General features: G+C 33.6%; 1 protein-coding gene and 1 non-coding gene across 2 annotated transcripts in view; one reads left to right on the top strand and one right to left on the bottom strand.

Annotated features, from left to right (window-relative positions):
* The first annotated feature begins 284 nt into the window (after positions 1-284).
* LOC118020439 lies at positions 285-390 on the top strand. Its single transcript, XR_004681879.1, has one exon. It is a non-coding gene; the product is annotated as a U6 spliceosomal RNA (small nuclear RNA).
* A 2,101-nt stretch (positions 391-2,491) lies between these two features.
* LOC118018943 overlaps positions 2,492-16,073 on the bottom strand; it is a 43,922-nt gene continuing 30,340 nt past the window's right edge. Inside the window, exon 2 of the mRNA XM_035017714.1 lies at positions 2,492-2,618. Within this exon, the coding sequence (XP_034873605.1) occupies positions 2,529-2,618 (90 nt within the window). The 3' untranslated portion in view covers positions 2,492-2,528. The remainder of the gene's footprint in view (positions 2,619-16,073) is intronic.

Below are 16,073 nucleotides of genomic sequence, written 5' to 3'. Positions count from 1 at the left end.
GATCCCAGGACCCTGGGATCATGACCTGAGCCAAAGGCAGACGCTTAATGACTGAGCCACCCAGGTGCCCCAAAAATGAGTATTCTTATGCTCATCAATTTAGGTAGGGGTGTAAAAGCACGTCAGTATGTCAGAGGAAATTTTTTAGTGGATTCAGGTGCTCTTTGGTTAAAAAAATAAAGTAAATTATAATGTACAGGAAGAAATAAAATCAAAGTTCAGAATTATTTGTATGTTCTGATTATTTTGTGGAAAGTTTTTCCATTTTGGTTTTGATTTCTAAAATACCAATCATAGCACACATACTAAAAACTGGAATGATACAGAGACGATTAGCATGGCCTCTGCACAAAGGATGCCATGCAAATTCGTGAAGTGTTCCATATAAAAAAATAAAATACAATAAATAAAATACCAATTGTAAGGTCCTTGCCAGTGAACATTGCACCTTTGCAAATATGTGTATATAATATGTATACTAAATTGGTACACATTAAAAAGGAATAATTCATTAAAATTGAAAATATAGGATGCTAAATATTATGGAGGCAAAATCAGTAAAAGAAATACATTTTTGAAACTGTTTAATCTGTATTTTATAAGATGCCTTTGAAAATGAACTAGGAAAATCACATGCATATTTTGTAAAGTATTCTCTACTGTGAATAAATGTACTATATAAAAGCCAAGGTATTATTGTGGTTAACAAAACTTATTGGATTCTTTTTTCCAATAATTTAAATAGTACAATAGTTATTTTGGGTCCCCTTCTCTCTGAGAATGAATAAACTAATTCAACCTTGTACATTATTATTATTTATTTGAGAAATAATATAGAATGTATCAGGATTTTTTCCATAAAATGTATTTTTGCACATATGCAAAGTCTAAATGATTGAGACATAGACGTCTTTTGTGAACTCTATGAAAAAAATAAAGATCAAAAGAGAAATATAATGTAGCTATTTCTCCTATCCTTATTTTTTCTCAAATATAATCGTTTGAGAGGATTATTGTAATTTTTGAAAGGATCGAAACTAACAGAACAGTAATCTTAGTGAATAGGAATTTTAATAATTGAGTATTCAACATATTCTTTTATTTGACTGAAAAATAATTTTTCTTTAGTACTGTATGTGTGTGTATAGTGGGAGAAGGTGTGTGTGTCAAAACATATGAGGCTGATACTTTTTTATTGGTTTTGTTTGTTTTGACTCTAGGATTTTGTTTCTAAATGGTGACTTTAGACACAAACTGGCATCATCTTCATTTTGCCAAAGAGAAGACTGGAGATAAGAAAGTAGGATTTGTTTGCCCAAAGTTACCTAACAAGAACTAGGAAGAGCTCAAATCAGGTCTCAAAATTCCTGTCCAGTGATCTTTCTTTCACATATAGATGCTACTGACTTCTATTTACTAATCTATCCTAGAATTTACTCACTTTCATTTTCTTATTTTTCTTTCTGTTAAACTGATATTATCAATTCTTTACATTTATAACAGTACCATCGGAGTAGACAAATCTTTTGAGCTAAGGAATAAGATACCAAATTTTGCTTGAGAATAATAGAAGGGTTTTAAGCCATATCCATCATTTAAATTATTAAAGTAGAGTGACCATTTGTGGGAGTTAGTAAAACATACATATCTGGAAAGTGGCTAATGAACAATAGAAAGATTTACAGATTTTTGTCTTTCTCAATCATTTCATCTTCCATTCATTCTTGTTCAGGATACATAAGCTCTATCAGCATACTGTTTGAAGTGGAATTCAGCTACTGTGAAAATATTTTTTTTTAACAAAAATAGCTTTTAAACATCATGAAGATATCGTAACTCATGTAGAAAACCTAAGCAATATACGGGTTTCTTTTTTAATTTAAAAATCCACTCAAACTGCTTCCCCAAATAACTCTTTCTTTCCCTTTTACCTTTCCAATTTGCCATCTTGATTAATATCTGCCCAGTCTATTCAAAATGATTTAGATACAACTAAGAGTTTACTATAAATTTGACCCAAACATATTAAAGAAAACCAGCAAACAAATATGAGAACAATGTATTTCTCATCTTGAGAAAGAGAATCTCATTGGATAAATGACAAACTGATGGCAAGGAAAAACTAAATTAGCTATCTTTTTAAGGCAGCTCCCCTAGCTTTCTTTGTTTTTCTTCTTAGCACTTATAATACCTGGAATAGCACATATTGACTGTTTATTATCTTTTTTCCCCTCACTAAGATGTTAAACTCCATCAAAACAGGAACTTCAATAGATTTTCTTAAACAGTGCCTGACACATATAGATACTTCCTAAATATTTGTAGAATGAATAAATAAACTAGAAATTGGTTGTTTGGGGAATATAGTTTTATGGTTAACAGAATAAAACAATATTTGTTGAAAATATTTCTAACATGTCTATAGTGAGCATGGCAGTATTTAGATTGTGATTGAGTTTCATATTCCCTTTCAGGGTCATAATTCTGAATATCACATCTTATATAGTATAATATATAAGTCATGTGAATTACAGTAAAATCCATACTGACTTTATGACTGACCTTGTTTGGAATAAATCTTCAATTTGGATGTGATTTCTTATAATTGGCCAATTTCCCTGAAAAGCAAGTAAATAAAATATATTGATTGAGAACTGCAGTTAATTGGGTTTTTACTAAAATTTATTTATACTGGCACAGAGTAGGTACTTAATAAATATTTGTCAAATATTTGAAGTCTAGTTAGTTAAAGTAGACTTGTTATTTTGTTTCTTGTTACTCAATAAAAAGAGAACTTTTCAATTAAATATGTAATATGCAATGGCATTAGAATCCACAGAGCAAACAAATAAGCAATTTAAAAGTATTACAAGTTCTTCTCATTCTCTTTTTTTCCATCTTCCTTTGCATCTTTCCTTCTCTTTCCTTCTCTTTCTCTCCTGAACAATTTAGTCCCAAACTCGTTACATGGGGACAAGTAAGGTTAGCATCCATAGAGAGTGTAGGTGGGGAGAGCCTCAGCAGCATGAAGAGCAGTGTTGGAGCTCAAGAAGGATGAGAAGAGCATCTGGTGGGGGGAGGGAGGACTGGGATGTTTAGCAGCAATAGAATATTGGTTATACATGAGGAAATAGATAAAATAAATAAATATATTAAGGATAATTGGGAGATAGGGTTTTCTTTTTTGGAGAAAGTAGTTATAAATATGAAAAGAAAGAAACTATGTTGGATCCTGTGGTGTTGGTTTAAAAATGGATATATCAGTGTGAACTCCTAGTGTGTGGATATAGATATAAGATATATCTTAATATGTGTATATATGTAAAATAGACAGATAAATAGATAGATGAATTTCTCCTACATATATTTCCTTAGTTTCAAATCCTGAGAACAATGACACACCCAAAACAATGGGCACATCTACCTCCCAAATCTTGGTTTCTAAATACCATTTCTGAATAAAAGAAATTAGGACTGCTTGGAGAAGTAGCTGTTTGCAGAGCTGGGGCATGAAAAAGACGAAAAGAGCCTCTCTTATCGTGGCAAAAATATGGAAGTATTCAAAACAATGCCAGAGACATGTCAAAGAAAGAAGTCAGATTAAAGAGGATCACACTGCCCATATCTGAGACTATTGGAAGATCAAAGTGAACAATAATAAAAGCAGATTATAACCTATTGGATAAAATGGATATCCATGAGTTCATATTGATATAAGTAAATCAGTAAGTTGAAAGTTAATGTACTTCTCCACAATATACTTACAAAAAAATTCTTTTTCAGTGATCGCCTTAATCATGAGTTAATACTAACATCTCAAGTAATGTACCAAATGATAGGATACCATGAGATGTACACAAGATCACTTTCACGATTCTTCAAAGACAGATAATTTAAATCCAGTAATAAGAAAGCAGAAGATAAACCTCAAACAAGGAGCATCTTGCAAAATAACTAAATTGTAATTTTTTTAAATGTCAAATCCATGAAAATAATGGGGAAATTGAGGAAATCTAGATTAAAAGAGACTAAAGAGGCATGGGGTGCCTGGGTGGCTCAGTCATTAAGCGTCTACCTTCAGCTCAGGTCATAATCCCAGAGTCCTTGGACTGAGCCCCGCATTGGGGTCCCTGCTCAGCGGGAAGCCTGCTTCTCCCTCTCCCACTCCCCCTGCTTGTGTTCCTGCTCTCGCTATCTCTGTCAAATAAATAAATAAAATATTAAAAAATAATAATAATAAATAAAAAATAAAAGAGACTAAAGAGGCATAATAATGAAATGCACTGCTTGATTCAGGACTGGATCCTTTTGCTATCAAGAGTATTATTGAAACAAGCAGCAAAACTTAAATGCAGTCTGAGGATTATATGGTAGTGGTGTATCAATTTTCTGAATCTGGTGGCTGTATTTCATTTAAAAGAGAAATGCCCTTATTTGTGGGGAAAATATGTTCAAGTATTCAGTTGTTATTACTCTCAGATCATTCAGGAGCGATATTATTTGTTCTGCAGTTGCAACATTTTTGTGATTTGGAATTGTTTCAAAGTAAGAAAATAACTTTTAAAAAATCCAGATTCAACATCTCCCTTGAAATTTTGTCATAATCCTAAAATAATGTTCAGGTTATAGAAAAGTCATTTATATTTTATGAATTTGTATAATACAATCTGAGGTATAGAATGCAGCCCCCCCCCTTTAAAAATAAAGTAGAACGATAATAAAAAAAGAACAATATCCTCTGCGGGGGTTCCAGTGAAAACAATTAAGACTTCTCAGATGTTTGGTACTAACAGCTGTAAGGATGCTTTCAGTTTTCTTTTACTTAAATGTTAAAGGCCTTTTTATATACTTTAGTAGGAAGGGGCCAAATCTCTATGATAGGTATTAAAACATCAATGAACGTTATCTAAAAGGGAAATTATGAAGGGCGCCTGGGTGGCTCAGTTGGTTAAGCATCTACCTTTGGTCAGGTCGTGATCCCGGGGTCCTGGGATCGAGCCCCATTTCGGGCTCTCTGCTCCGCGGGGAGCCTGCTTCTCCTATCCCTCTGCCTGCCACTCCCCCTGCTTGTGCTCTCTCTCTCTGTCAAATAAATAAATAAAAAATCTTTAAAAAAAAAAAGAAAATTATGATATGTCCTGAGGGGCAGAAAACTTAGTAGAAATAATATGTGGATAGATAACATTTTTATATTTACTTACATTACTATAATACTATTTTTAAATAGTATGGCAAATAATAGATTACAATGTTCCCTCCATGTATGAACTTGAAGTAAATTCCAGCAGGAACTGGCCATCCAGGTCACGGATGAGGAGAAGCCTAAGATGGAGCTACAGATACACTGCATCTCTTCAATGTTATCAATGTCTGCGTGTGCAAAAGGCACAGACAAATTTAGAAGAGCAAGTAAATTTATGAAGTGGAAGTTGAAGTGCAATCAAAAATGGATATGCACGGGACCCCCGGGTGGTGCATTCGGTTAAGGGTCGGACTCTTGGTTTCTGCTCAGGTCATGATCTCCAGGTCGTGGGATTGAGCCCCATGTCAGGCTCCATGCTTAGCATGGAGTCTGCCTGGGATTCTCTCTCCCTTTCCTTCTGCCCCTCCTGCTTGTGCTCTCTATCTCTAAAATAAATAAATCTTTAAAAAATGGATATGCTCAAAAATATATTGGTGTACTTGGGCAAATTAAATCATTTTCTTTATAATAAAATATGAAAGTGCATATTTTCAGAAGTTATGACATTATCAAATTTAAATATTAAAAATTTAAATTAGAATATTAAGCTCGTGTGGCATAAAATATTCTACTTGTATTTGAATGTTTATTTATTTGGTCAATCAAGTAATAATTTTTATCGTATCTGACATTTAAAATATCTGAAAGATTATCATTATTAACCTAACAAGGGAATACAGAGGTCCACTATATTTTCCTAAAGGCAAAAAAAGTTTAAAGGAGACTTTCCTTTGAATATTCCTTTCCCTGTTTTGGAGAATACTCATTCTTTTGTGGAATTGAGTTGTGGGCATGAGGGGTTTGTAGCATGACTGGAGAGGTGAGGTGTATGGGGGCCCCAGGTTATCTGAAATTTGCTATGCTTTCATAGAAAAAAAAATGCCTTCATGTCTAAATGTCTGCCAGTCTTGGGGAATTCCTCCTGGTCAGGCATTGTAATGTACTCATAGAAGCAAAAATATAACAATAAGATCTCTTACATTTCATGGACTCTTTCTTAGCTTGTGAGAAAATTAACTTTTCACAAATATTATGATTTGAAGAAATTTATGGTGTTCACTTAAGAAAAACTAAAGAAAACACTCAGAACTCCATGTTACAGTGTAGTGGGCTCAAACTACAATTCTGCTCTGTAAATATGGAAATGTAGACAAATTATTAAATATCTTTGTGCCTCATTTTCTTCATACGTAAAACAAGGGTAATAATTACACCTAAATCATAGGATTATTATGAGTATTAAATGAGACAAAACATGTAAATTGCTTAATGTAGTACCTAGGACATAGGAAAACACTCACAAATTCCTATTATAATTATTTGAGATCAAATTTGCTATCAAGCAAAAACGGAAGCTACACTAAGAAACCAGTGATTTCTTAGGACACATCTTGACTGATCATTCTCTGAATAAATATATTTATTGGCATGTAGCTAACACCATATTAAAGCATGTAAGTATTCTTTTCTTTTTTCCATCTGTAGAAATGGGGATGATAATAGCAGTCCTCGCAGCATTTTTATAAGGATTTAATTATAAAACTTAGCAATTTGCCTGGCGCTCCTAATAAGCACTCAAAAAACACTAATTGTACTACTATTGCTAATTATTATTATTATTATCTTTATGATATAATAAGATCAGAGTCTGAGACATACATCTGAGGACATGATTACGATTTTATAGTATGATAAGAACAGAAGAGTTAACATTTCAACTATTTTTAAGAAGGAATGTAGTTTTTCCAGATGCAGAGGAACAGAAGAGCCTTCATGAATTCCCCATGTGTTTTACCTAAACTTGACTTGTTTTCAAAAGTCAGTGGGCCCACAGTTATTCCACTGAGAAAGTACTTTTGAACTGACCATGTCCACACAAACTAATCAATCAACAGGTAATTGAAAACCAAATCTGTGAAATATGCAGATAAAGTGTAAGACAGCCTCCCAGCTGGTTTTCCTATATCCACATTCTCTCTTCCTTAGCATACTATTCATAAGGTTGACACACTAATCTTCTTAAATGCAGTTTTCATCATGCTGTAACTGCTGGAGAACATAGAGTAGTTTTCGAATAACTGCTGTATCAAGTCCAAATGACTGTGTCTAGCTTTAAGAATCCTCCACAGTCTTGCAATTCAGAGCATAGCACCAGCATCAACATCACCTGGGAACTTGTTAGAAATAGATAATCTCACACCTCAATCCAGACCTACTAAAATAGAGTCTGCAGTTTAACAAAATCCCCAAGAATGCAAATTAAAGGCTGAGAAACACTACTATACAATATCCATTAATCTAAACCAAACAAAATCACTAACCCATAACACAACCCGTGGTCCCATCAAGAAGAATGAAATCCTTTCATTAATATCTCTGCATCCAAACAATCCCTTTGCTCATAATCTTAACACTACTAGAAATACCTTATTTCCTTCCCCTCTTCTATCTAAATCCTATCTATTGCTGAAGGCCCCATGGAAAAACCCCTTATCTTCCATGAAGCTAACACCATTTCAAGCCACACTAACCTTGCTGAACGTTCTTGCATTTAGGTCAATACCATTTCATTCCTCTTATTATTCACTCATTATTCATTGAATAATCATTTTCTAAATGCTTATTATTGTTTACCAGGCACTGTTGCTTTGGCCAGAAAGCAAACAAAAACACAGACTTTTCCTGCCTTCATTAAGCCACAATCAAAGCAGTAACGGGGTTCAGTAAAGATACCTTATGCTCCACAGACACAAAGTGTAAATGGGTAGATGTGGAGGTGCAGGCCATACTGGGTAAAGCAACATTTTTGTGCTTCTATGTTGTTAAAACCATTTAAATGAAGGAGGTAGAGCTGTTGAAATACATTCAAACCTTCTGTGGCATAAAATAGATTAAACATTTTAACTGATAGAGACAAGACTGAGATATTGCGCTTTGTTTCTTGTTAATTTTATAATCCTATAGATGATTAAGGTTTTTTTTATAGGACAGCAGTATGTCTTCATTCATTCAACAAATAGCAGAATTTTAATTTTATTTGTCTTTTCTGACTCTTTAAGCTTCAGACATGGTATGCACTAAATAAATATTTGTTGATTGGAGACAATCTTTGATCTCAAGTTGGGGACTAGGTTTATACACACGGAACAACCATTGCACAAAAGCAGCCCTTTCCTCCTACTGCTTTTCATGACATAAGGAAATGTTCATGAATTTGCAATGACACTTTGGTTTATTAGTAGTGTCTTTTGGATCAAAAATTTCCTCCAGGGTGCCATGGAAGTTTCTGTTTCTCTGAAGCTAATGTTTTTGTTCACCAAAGACCATTTTGGAGTATAGCCAACCAAATGGAATTGGCTAATAAAAAGCTTTTGTGGGTGAGCAGTTTGGAAACAAGTTTCAAGACCATTTGCCAGCAAAACCTCAGCAGGTAGAATTTTAAACAACATAAGTTAATATAAAGGCTTGATTTGAAGAAGCCTGGAGAAGCAGGAGCAAGAACATGAAGTGGGTAACATCCCATATTCTCTGAGGGTAAAAATTAAAGTTAGCTTCTCTTATAGTTGCAAAACTACCCATCAGCTGTTTGGATAGAAACAGATGCTTCTGGAAGACAGTCATTCTTCAAAAGATCTCATGCTCCAGACAACAGCCCTAGAGCACATTAAGGTTAGGTATTATGCAAGACCTTTTGTGAGTCTTTGGTTTCCTTCAGTGTGATTTGAAAGCAGGATCACACAAGGAAATTTCAAAACCAAACTAAGTAAAAAGATTATCTCCAACTAACATAAACTAGAACTTTATAGGATCTGGTATTACACAAAAAGTGCCCACTGCTTTGACTCAAGAATCAGCAATTTCCTTATATTTATAATCTTCAAATTAGTTACAACTTTCCCTTATCTTATTCAGCAATCTTGGTGAAGATGAGCATTCCCACATCATGCGCAATTCTCTCTTCAACTTTTAATCTCTCTGGGTACAGAAAAAACTCTGGACCCTTAATTGAGCAATTATTATTCTTAAGTGAATAAAGAGTTTGAGGATAGTGCCAACATCTTCCTTTCATCCAGAGAACAAGTCTAACACAGCAGCATACATCGTCTGGCAACACCCCAGCTTTAGGTAGAAGAGCCAAGTGAAGACTGAATGGGAAACTCATTCTTCACCCTTAGTCACTCCTTGGCATCTACTGAGGTTCTTGAAAGAATGCCAGTTAGGGCCGATTTACATGTGTCGTTGGAGGTTTTAGGTAACTCTTCACTAAGAACTGTTTGTTTTTCTCATTTAGACCATTTCTCCAGAGTAGGATTTGCAAACTTGCTGCTGAATATGCTGTTTGCAGATAATTGCTAGGTTTCCATACTGACATAAAGGACTGGTACTTGAAAAATTCATTAAGAAGGGACTCATCTGAACTCCCAGATCTAAATCTGTGGAGTGATTCTACCATGTTTTCTATGATGTTGTCCCAGAATTAAAGCAACAGAAAATGAAGAGTCTATATGCAAACAGTTTATAAAATATGCCTTGACAAGGAACTTACTGCTTCATAGCTTGAGCCATTGTTTGAGCAATTCTAATTGTCTTAAAATTGTCTTTATATAGAACTGGAATCCACTTCTCTGAAACTTCCACCATTTCTCTTGGTTTTCTAAGATACTCACTGTCTCCTTTGCATAAGAAGCTCTTCGAATATTTGAAGATAGGTTCCATGCTTCTCTTCCTCTGCAGGGTTCTCTTTAATTAAACTACTATTCCTTCAGCTACTCCTAAGGTTATATGGCATCGAAACTTCATCATTAATGAGTAGATTTTGAACATAGTCTGTTAACAATCAGCTCAATTAAAGTTAAAAATATGTACAACTGGTACCTTAAATAATCTTTTTTATGTTTGGTTAAGTTTTGATTGAATGCTGTATTTAGTGGTCTATAATACTTAAGATACAATCTAGAAATTGCTATTAAAATGTCAGAAACCCAGCTACAGAAAGCATCTTTTTGGTTGCTTCTATTAATGAAAATTTTACTAGACACTAGTAAGTAGTGATTGAAAAATCATGTTGAAATATTACTGTTAGCTACTGGTATAAAATTTCTCTCCAGAGGACTATCACAACTTTGGGATAAAATAAATACAAATTTTAGCAGCCCCTAAAATTGTTAGGAAGACCTTAGATCACTTTGCTTCTTAATTACTATTTCTAAAAAAATTTATTATACAGTATCAAATTAAAATATAGTTACTATTTGAAAAATTCCAAGCATTTATGAAAATATAATAAGCTAACCCTTTAGATCAGACTTGAAGACAGTTTGAATATTCCTTGCATGCACACAAAAGTTTCTCTAGTCTTCTGCAAAGTGCTAAAATGATGGTTTGTCCAACAATGTAGATGGTTAATATTCACCCAAGTGACATCAACAATTTAATGCATCATGCTTTTACTTCTCATTAAAATTGCTATTACTGAAGCTTGACTAAATTTCCTTCATGCTTGGCCCTCTAAGTCTGATACCCTACAGTTTTCCTCCTATTTCATACGTTTTGCTTTGTCTTCAGTTATTTTTCTTCCTTCTCTTACCTGCTTTCAAGAAATAGAGGCTCTTTGATGTGCCAATTCCAAATATATTCAGATAAAATGCAAATAATTCAATAGGCTTCTTCAGGAGGGCTGACATTTGAATGTGAGAGATTGTTTCCCTTACTCATTGGCTCTCTCACTGAGGTTAGATGACCCATGGTAGTGACTTGCTGGAGTGAGTTTTGAATTGGTAAAAAAAAAACTTCTAATAAAGGAATGATGGCAGAAAGAGAGAAAAAAAATCAATGAAATAGGAAAGTCCAAAAGTATGTTCTTATCAAGTCTTATACTTGTCCAATAGTTACAGGCCTCTCTGAAAATATTTATATGTGTGGGTGGAGGCAAGTTGCCCATTAAATTGTAGGAAGTGTTATCAGATTCATCAGGACTTGGTTGTAAATTTGACTACACAGTTTTGGCTCATAAAGAAATAAGGAGGAAATATCTGATTAAAGTGTGCATTGCTGCTGAGGCAACTGAATGTTGCCATAGCAATTGAGATGAAATGTGCAAGAAGTGAGATAATTAAGTCTAACCCCTTTAGTAGTTTTGACAGTCAATGCACTGCCAATAGGAAAAGTTATCTACAGTATTAAGATAAAACACATTCCTCATGGAAAGTCTCCTTACTAGTATTTTGTTGTTCCCTTTCTAAATACATTGCTTTAGGTGTCTAATTTGAATGTTCTCTTTTAATAATCAAATACAGTTTTGACCTTGGTCTACAGCTGCCTAGAATTTCTGCTAGTTTATTGTATCATGGGAGCAGACATCTATAAAAAATATCCAATTTTTTCTCCCCTCAAATTCTTAAAAAAAGTATATTAAAGCCAAAGCTGTCAGATTTGAGCTTAGAATTCAATAATATCTAGAACGTGCTGCCCTCTTCAGGAGCTGGTGCTTAAAAATACTTTGCTTTTTTTTTTTTAGCAGTTTAGAAATTATAAATATGAATTATAATATCAAAAATTATATTGATAATTATTTGAGAATAAGCACCACATCAGTGAAGTATTTCTAAGTTAAAGAATTTTTTTCCATTAAAATATTTCAATAAAAATCAATAAATACAAATTTTGAAATAAATTATTAATATTTATAATGAAGTATGAAAATAGTTTTCTTAAAAGAAACTACACTCAGGGCACCTGGGTGGCTCAGTTGGTTAAGCGACTGCCTTCAGCTTAGGTCATGATCCTGGAGTCCCGGGATCAAGTCCCGCATCGGGCTCCCTGCTCGGCAGGCAGTCTGCTTCTCCCTCTGACCCTCCCCCCTCTCCTGCTCTCTCTCTCTCATTCTCTCTCTCAAATAAATAAATAAAAATCTTTAAAATAAATTAAAAAAAAAGAAACTACACTCATTGGCAGAATTCCTGAATCACTACAGAATTTCAGACTTCCATGTTTTCTACCCAAATGTTTCTTTGAGAATAAAAATACCTAAAAATATGTCTTCAATGTCAAAATCTAAGTAGGACACACTTCAAATCTTAATTTTATTCTCTAGAAAAAAGTAAATTTTGTGAACCTCAATATTTGTTGTTTGAGGGGCGCCTGGCTGGCTAAGTCAGTAGAGCATGCAACTCCTCATCTCAGGGTCATGAGTTCAAGCCCCATGTTGGGCATAGAGCTTACTTAAAAATATATATTTGTCATTTGAAATTTTAGCTAGTTCTCATTTGTAGAAATATTATCTTTCTTGGAAATAATGATTCAGATTACATTAACATATGATAATTTTTATTCAAAATTACTTCATTCAAAAATAATCCTGAAAGGTCTGAAATATCGTTATCCAAAAATTCAAGTAAAAACCCTTTTCTGAGTGTTATCCATTAAAATTTCATTAGCCATCATCCAGTTTTGGTAGAAGGGTTGAGGGAGATGAACTCATTGTGGTTAAGTTTTTTAATTAAATTAAGTTTTTGATATTTAAAAAATAAGTAAGTAAAGGAACAGAAAACGACCAATATGTAATAACATTTTTCAGGATATGAGAAAAGCATATTTTCTCACATCTGGACATGTTTCTTTCTTTTTTTTTTTTTAAAGATTTTATTTATTTATTTGACAGAGAGAGAGACACAGTGAGAGAGGGAACATAAGCAGGGGGAGTGGGAGAGGGAGAAGCACGCTTCCCATCGAGCAGGGAGCACAATGTAGAGCTGGATTCAGGGCTCAATCCCAGGATCCTGGGATTGTGACCTGAGCCGAAGGCAGATGCTTAAGGACTGAGCCACCCAGGCGCCCCTGGACATGTTTCTTTATGTTAGAACTATTGACATTAAGAAAGGTTATTTTTTACTAATTATTAAATGTGAAAGTGTTAATTAAAAATTTTAAAGAACACAATAAATTCAAGAGCAAATGCCTTTTTAAAATATAATTTTGTTCTAATTCTTATCATGTGATGCAATTAAAATCTTGTTTTGAATCAACAGAAAACAATAGGAATATAAATAATGCTTTATTATCATTTATTTAGTGTGAAAAAGTAGGAGCTTGGACTCCTAATTTTGTTTCTCAGTTCCTACATCAGATTTCCAGTTCATGATTCCCAACAGGAAACTAATTTACATCTTAAAAAAATGGTCATTAATGTTGACTTCAAGAAAGTAGAGTGACCCTCAGTTTTCCCTTAAAAAGTTTTAGGCATGGCTGTCCCATCTGTATCATTGAAAGATTCAACTGAGCGAAAGGGGACAAGAATAAATAGTTCATTGACAATATTCTCTTAATCCTATAATATTTGTTTGGGGAAAATAAAATGTTTTATTTCTGACTTTGAAACTACTTATCACAACAATTGTTTAATCTTAAAGTAGCTCTGTCCAAAGGCATGCAATATGTGTTCAATAATTCTTAGAACATTGATTCACGTTTTCTGCAATAGATTTACTTCATTTTTGTTTTGCTGCTGATGCATTACATTTGGTGGTTAGAACCCCTATGGATGGAGGTATAATAAATAATAATATTTTCTTTGCTTTCCAGGGTATTTATGGCATAATGATAAATTTCATTTTTCCCAGAATGGTAAGTAAAGAGCTCTTTCTATATATGATAGTACTCAACACAAACAAGAAAAAGTGAATTGTTATAATAAAAGTGGAGTGGCATTTGCTAAATATATTGAATGATCTGATAATTATAAGGTAGCTTATACTCTTGAAATAAATGGATGCTGCATTCAAATTCTATAAGTCCAAAATTCTCACCATATATGCTCCAGGCTCTTCAGAGGGAATATAAAGTTTCCGTTTTCTTTGTTGTATTGCATTTGAACACAGTGTAGTCAACATTTTGTTTTCTGGGGTAATTTATTTTAAAATATACACAGATATAGAAATAAATGTGGTTTATATTCTATGAGCATAAAGAAAAAGCATATCTGTGATACATATTGAGAGTGGGTGAGTAAGAGTCCTTTGGAATTTTTACTGTTACATAAAAACTGATTGTAATTTATGTTTGACCGGGGCTTTGCAGCATCTGTGAATTTAAAAATGTTTGTTTTTTAAGAGCATATATCATGACTTCTCCTAGGCAAGCTAGATACTGTATGATTTTGTTTAAACACATAGTTTTCTTGCCTTTATGTTTTTATGATGCAAAAAAGGTAATATTTAGTTTTAGTCTTAATCATAACCTCTTTACAATTCAAATAACAATAAAAATTAATTTTATTGAATGGGAAAGGTCAATGTAAAATGATATTTCTCAGCAAGTTATTACTGTCTCCTATGAAGTTTTTTTTCCCCTCAGTGGTCTTCGATATTTCCTATAAAAAGAAGGAATTTCTCACTGTAGGAAAAAATCTCTTTGAAATAAACCAATCATCAAAAAGTGTTATTAAGTGAAAAAGCACAGCCTAGAAAATATACATTATATGTTGTGTACATGTGTGCGTATGTATCCAGTGGAGAGAGAATTGAGAGCAAACTGGTGGTAAGCCTAGAAAAAGTTTTACAAAAGATGCACAAAACAGTGGGAATATGGGTGGTTTAATAGTCTTCATTCCATCTTCATTTCCAATAATAAATATGTATTATGGGGTGCCTGGGTGGCTCAGTCGGTTAAGCATCTGCCTTTGGCTCAGGTCATGATCCCTGGCTCCTGGGATCAAGCCCCGTGTCAGGCTCCTTGCACAGTGGAGAGCCTGCTTCTCCCTCTCCCTCTACCCTTCTCCTTGCCCCCTGCTTGTGCTCTCGCTCACTCACTCTCGCTTATCTCAAATAATTAAAATCTTTAAAAATATATCTATTGGGCGCCTGGGTGGCTCAGTTGGTTAAGCGACTGCCTTCGGCTCAGGTCATGATCCTGGAGTCCCGGGATCGAGTCACGCATCGGGCTCCCTGCTCGGCAGGGAGTCTGCTTCTCCCTCTGACCCTCCCCCCTCTCATGTGCTTGCTCTCTCTCATTCTCTCTCTCTCAAATAAATAAATAAAATCTTTAAAAATATATATATATCTATTATTTTTATAATCAGAATGAAAATATTATTTGAATAGGCTACTCAAAACTGTATATTTATTATTAATGAAATATAGATATATATAATAGAGGAAATACCTCTTGTGCCAATTGCATAATCAAAATGATCTTATACAATTTAAAAAAAGCAAAAACAAAAACAAAAAACCCCACCTAATCACAGAAGGAGCCAAAAATATAAATTGAAGATTACTTGGATTAAAAAAAAAAAAAAGACAATGAAGGATTTTAAATGAGGTCTAGTCTATCACTTTTATTAATTTTACTACAATACAAAAGTACTCCTAGAATTCAGGCAAATGTGCATGAAAAAAATAAACATTTTTGATATTTTAGGAACTTTTTCAGAAGAAAATGTCTAGGGGCACCTGGCTGACTCAGTCAGTAGAACATGTGACTCTGAATCTCCCGGTTGTAAATTTGAGTCCCATGTTGGGGGTAGAGATTACTTGAAAATAAAATCTCTTATAGATAAATAAATAAATAAATAGATATTTTTTTAAAAAGGAGAAAAGGTCTAGCTAGGGAAAGGCTAAAACATGAAGGTAAAACTTTTAAAATAACTCAGACTTTAAGTCAGTAAATCAAACTACTCAATAATAACAAAAACTTTGATCTAAAATCTGTGTAATTTACTCATCTACAACCAAATAGTCATCTTTGCAAGTTTAATGTGTATTATTTTAAGGTACAAGATTGAAAGAAAGTATAATAGACAACTAGGCAATTTTAAGGAACTTCTAGCACAAGA

Source organism: Mirounga leonina, unplaced genomic scaffold (genome assembly GCF_011800145.1).
Source record: "Mirounga leonina isolate KUSES-001 unplaced genomic scaffold, KU_Mleo_1.0 Mir_173, whole genome shotgun sequence".
NCBI classification, from domain to species: Eukaryota; Metazoa; Chordata; class Mammalia; order Carnivora; family Phocidae; genus Mirounga; species Mirounga leonina.
Note: the sequence above shows the minus strand (reverse complement) of the source record. Positions and strands in the feature narration are given on the sequence as shown.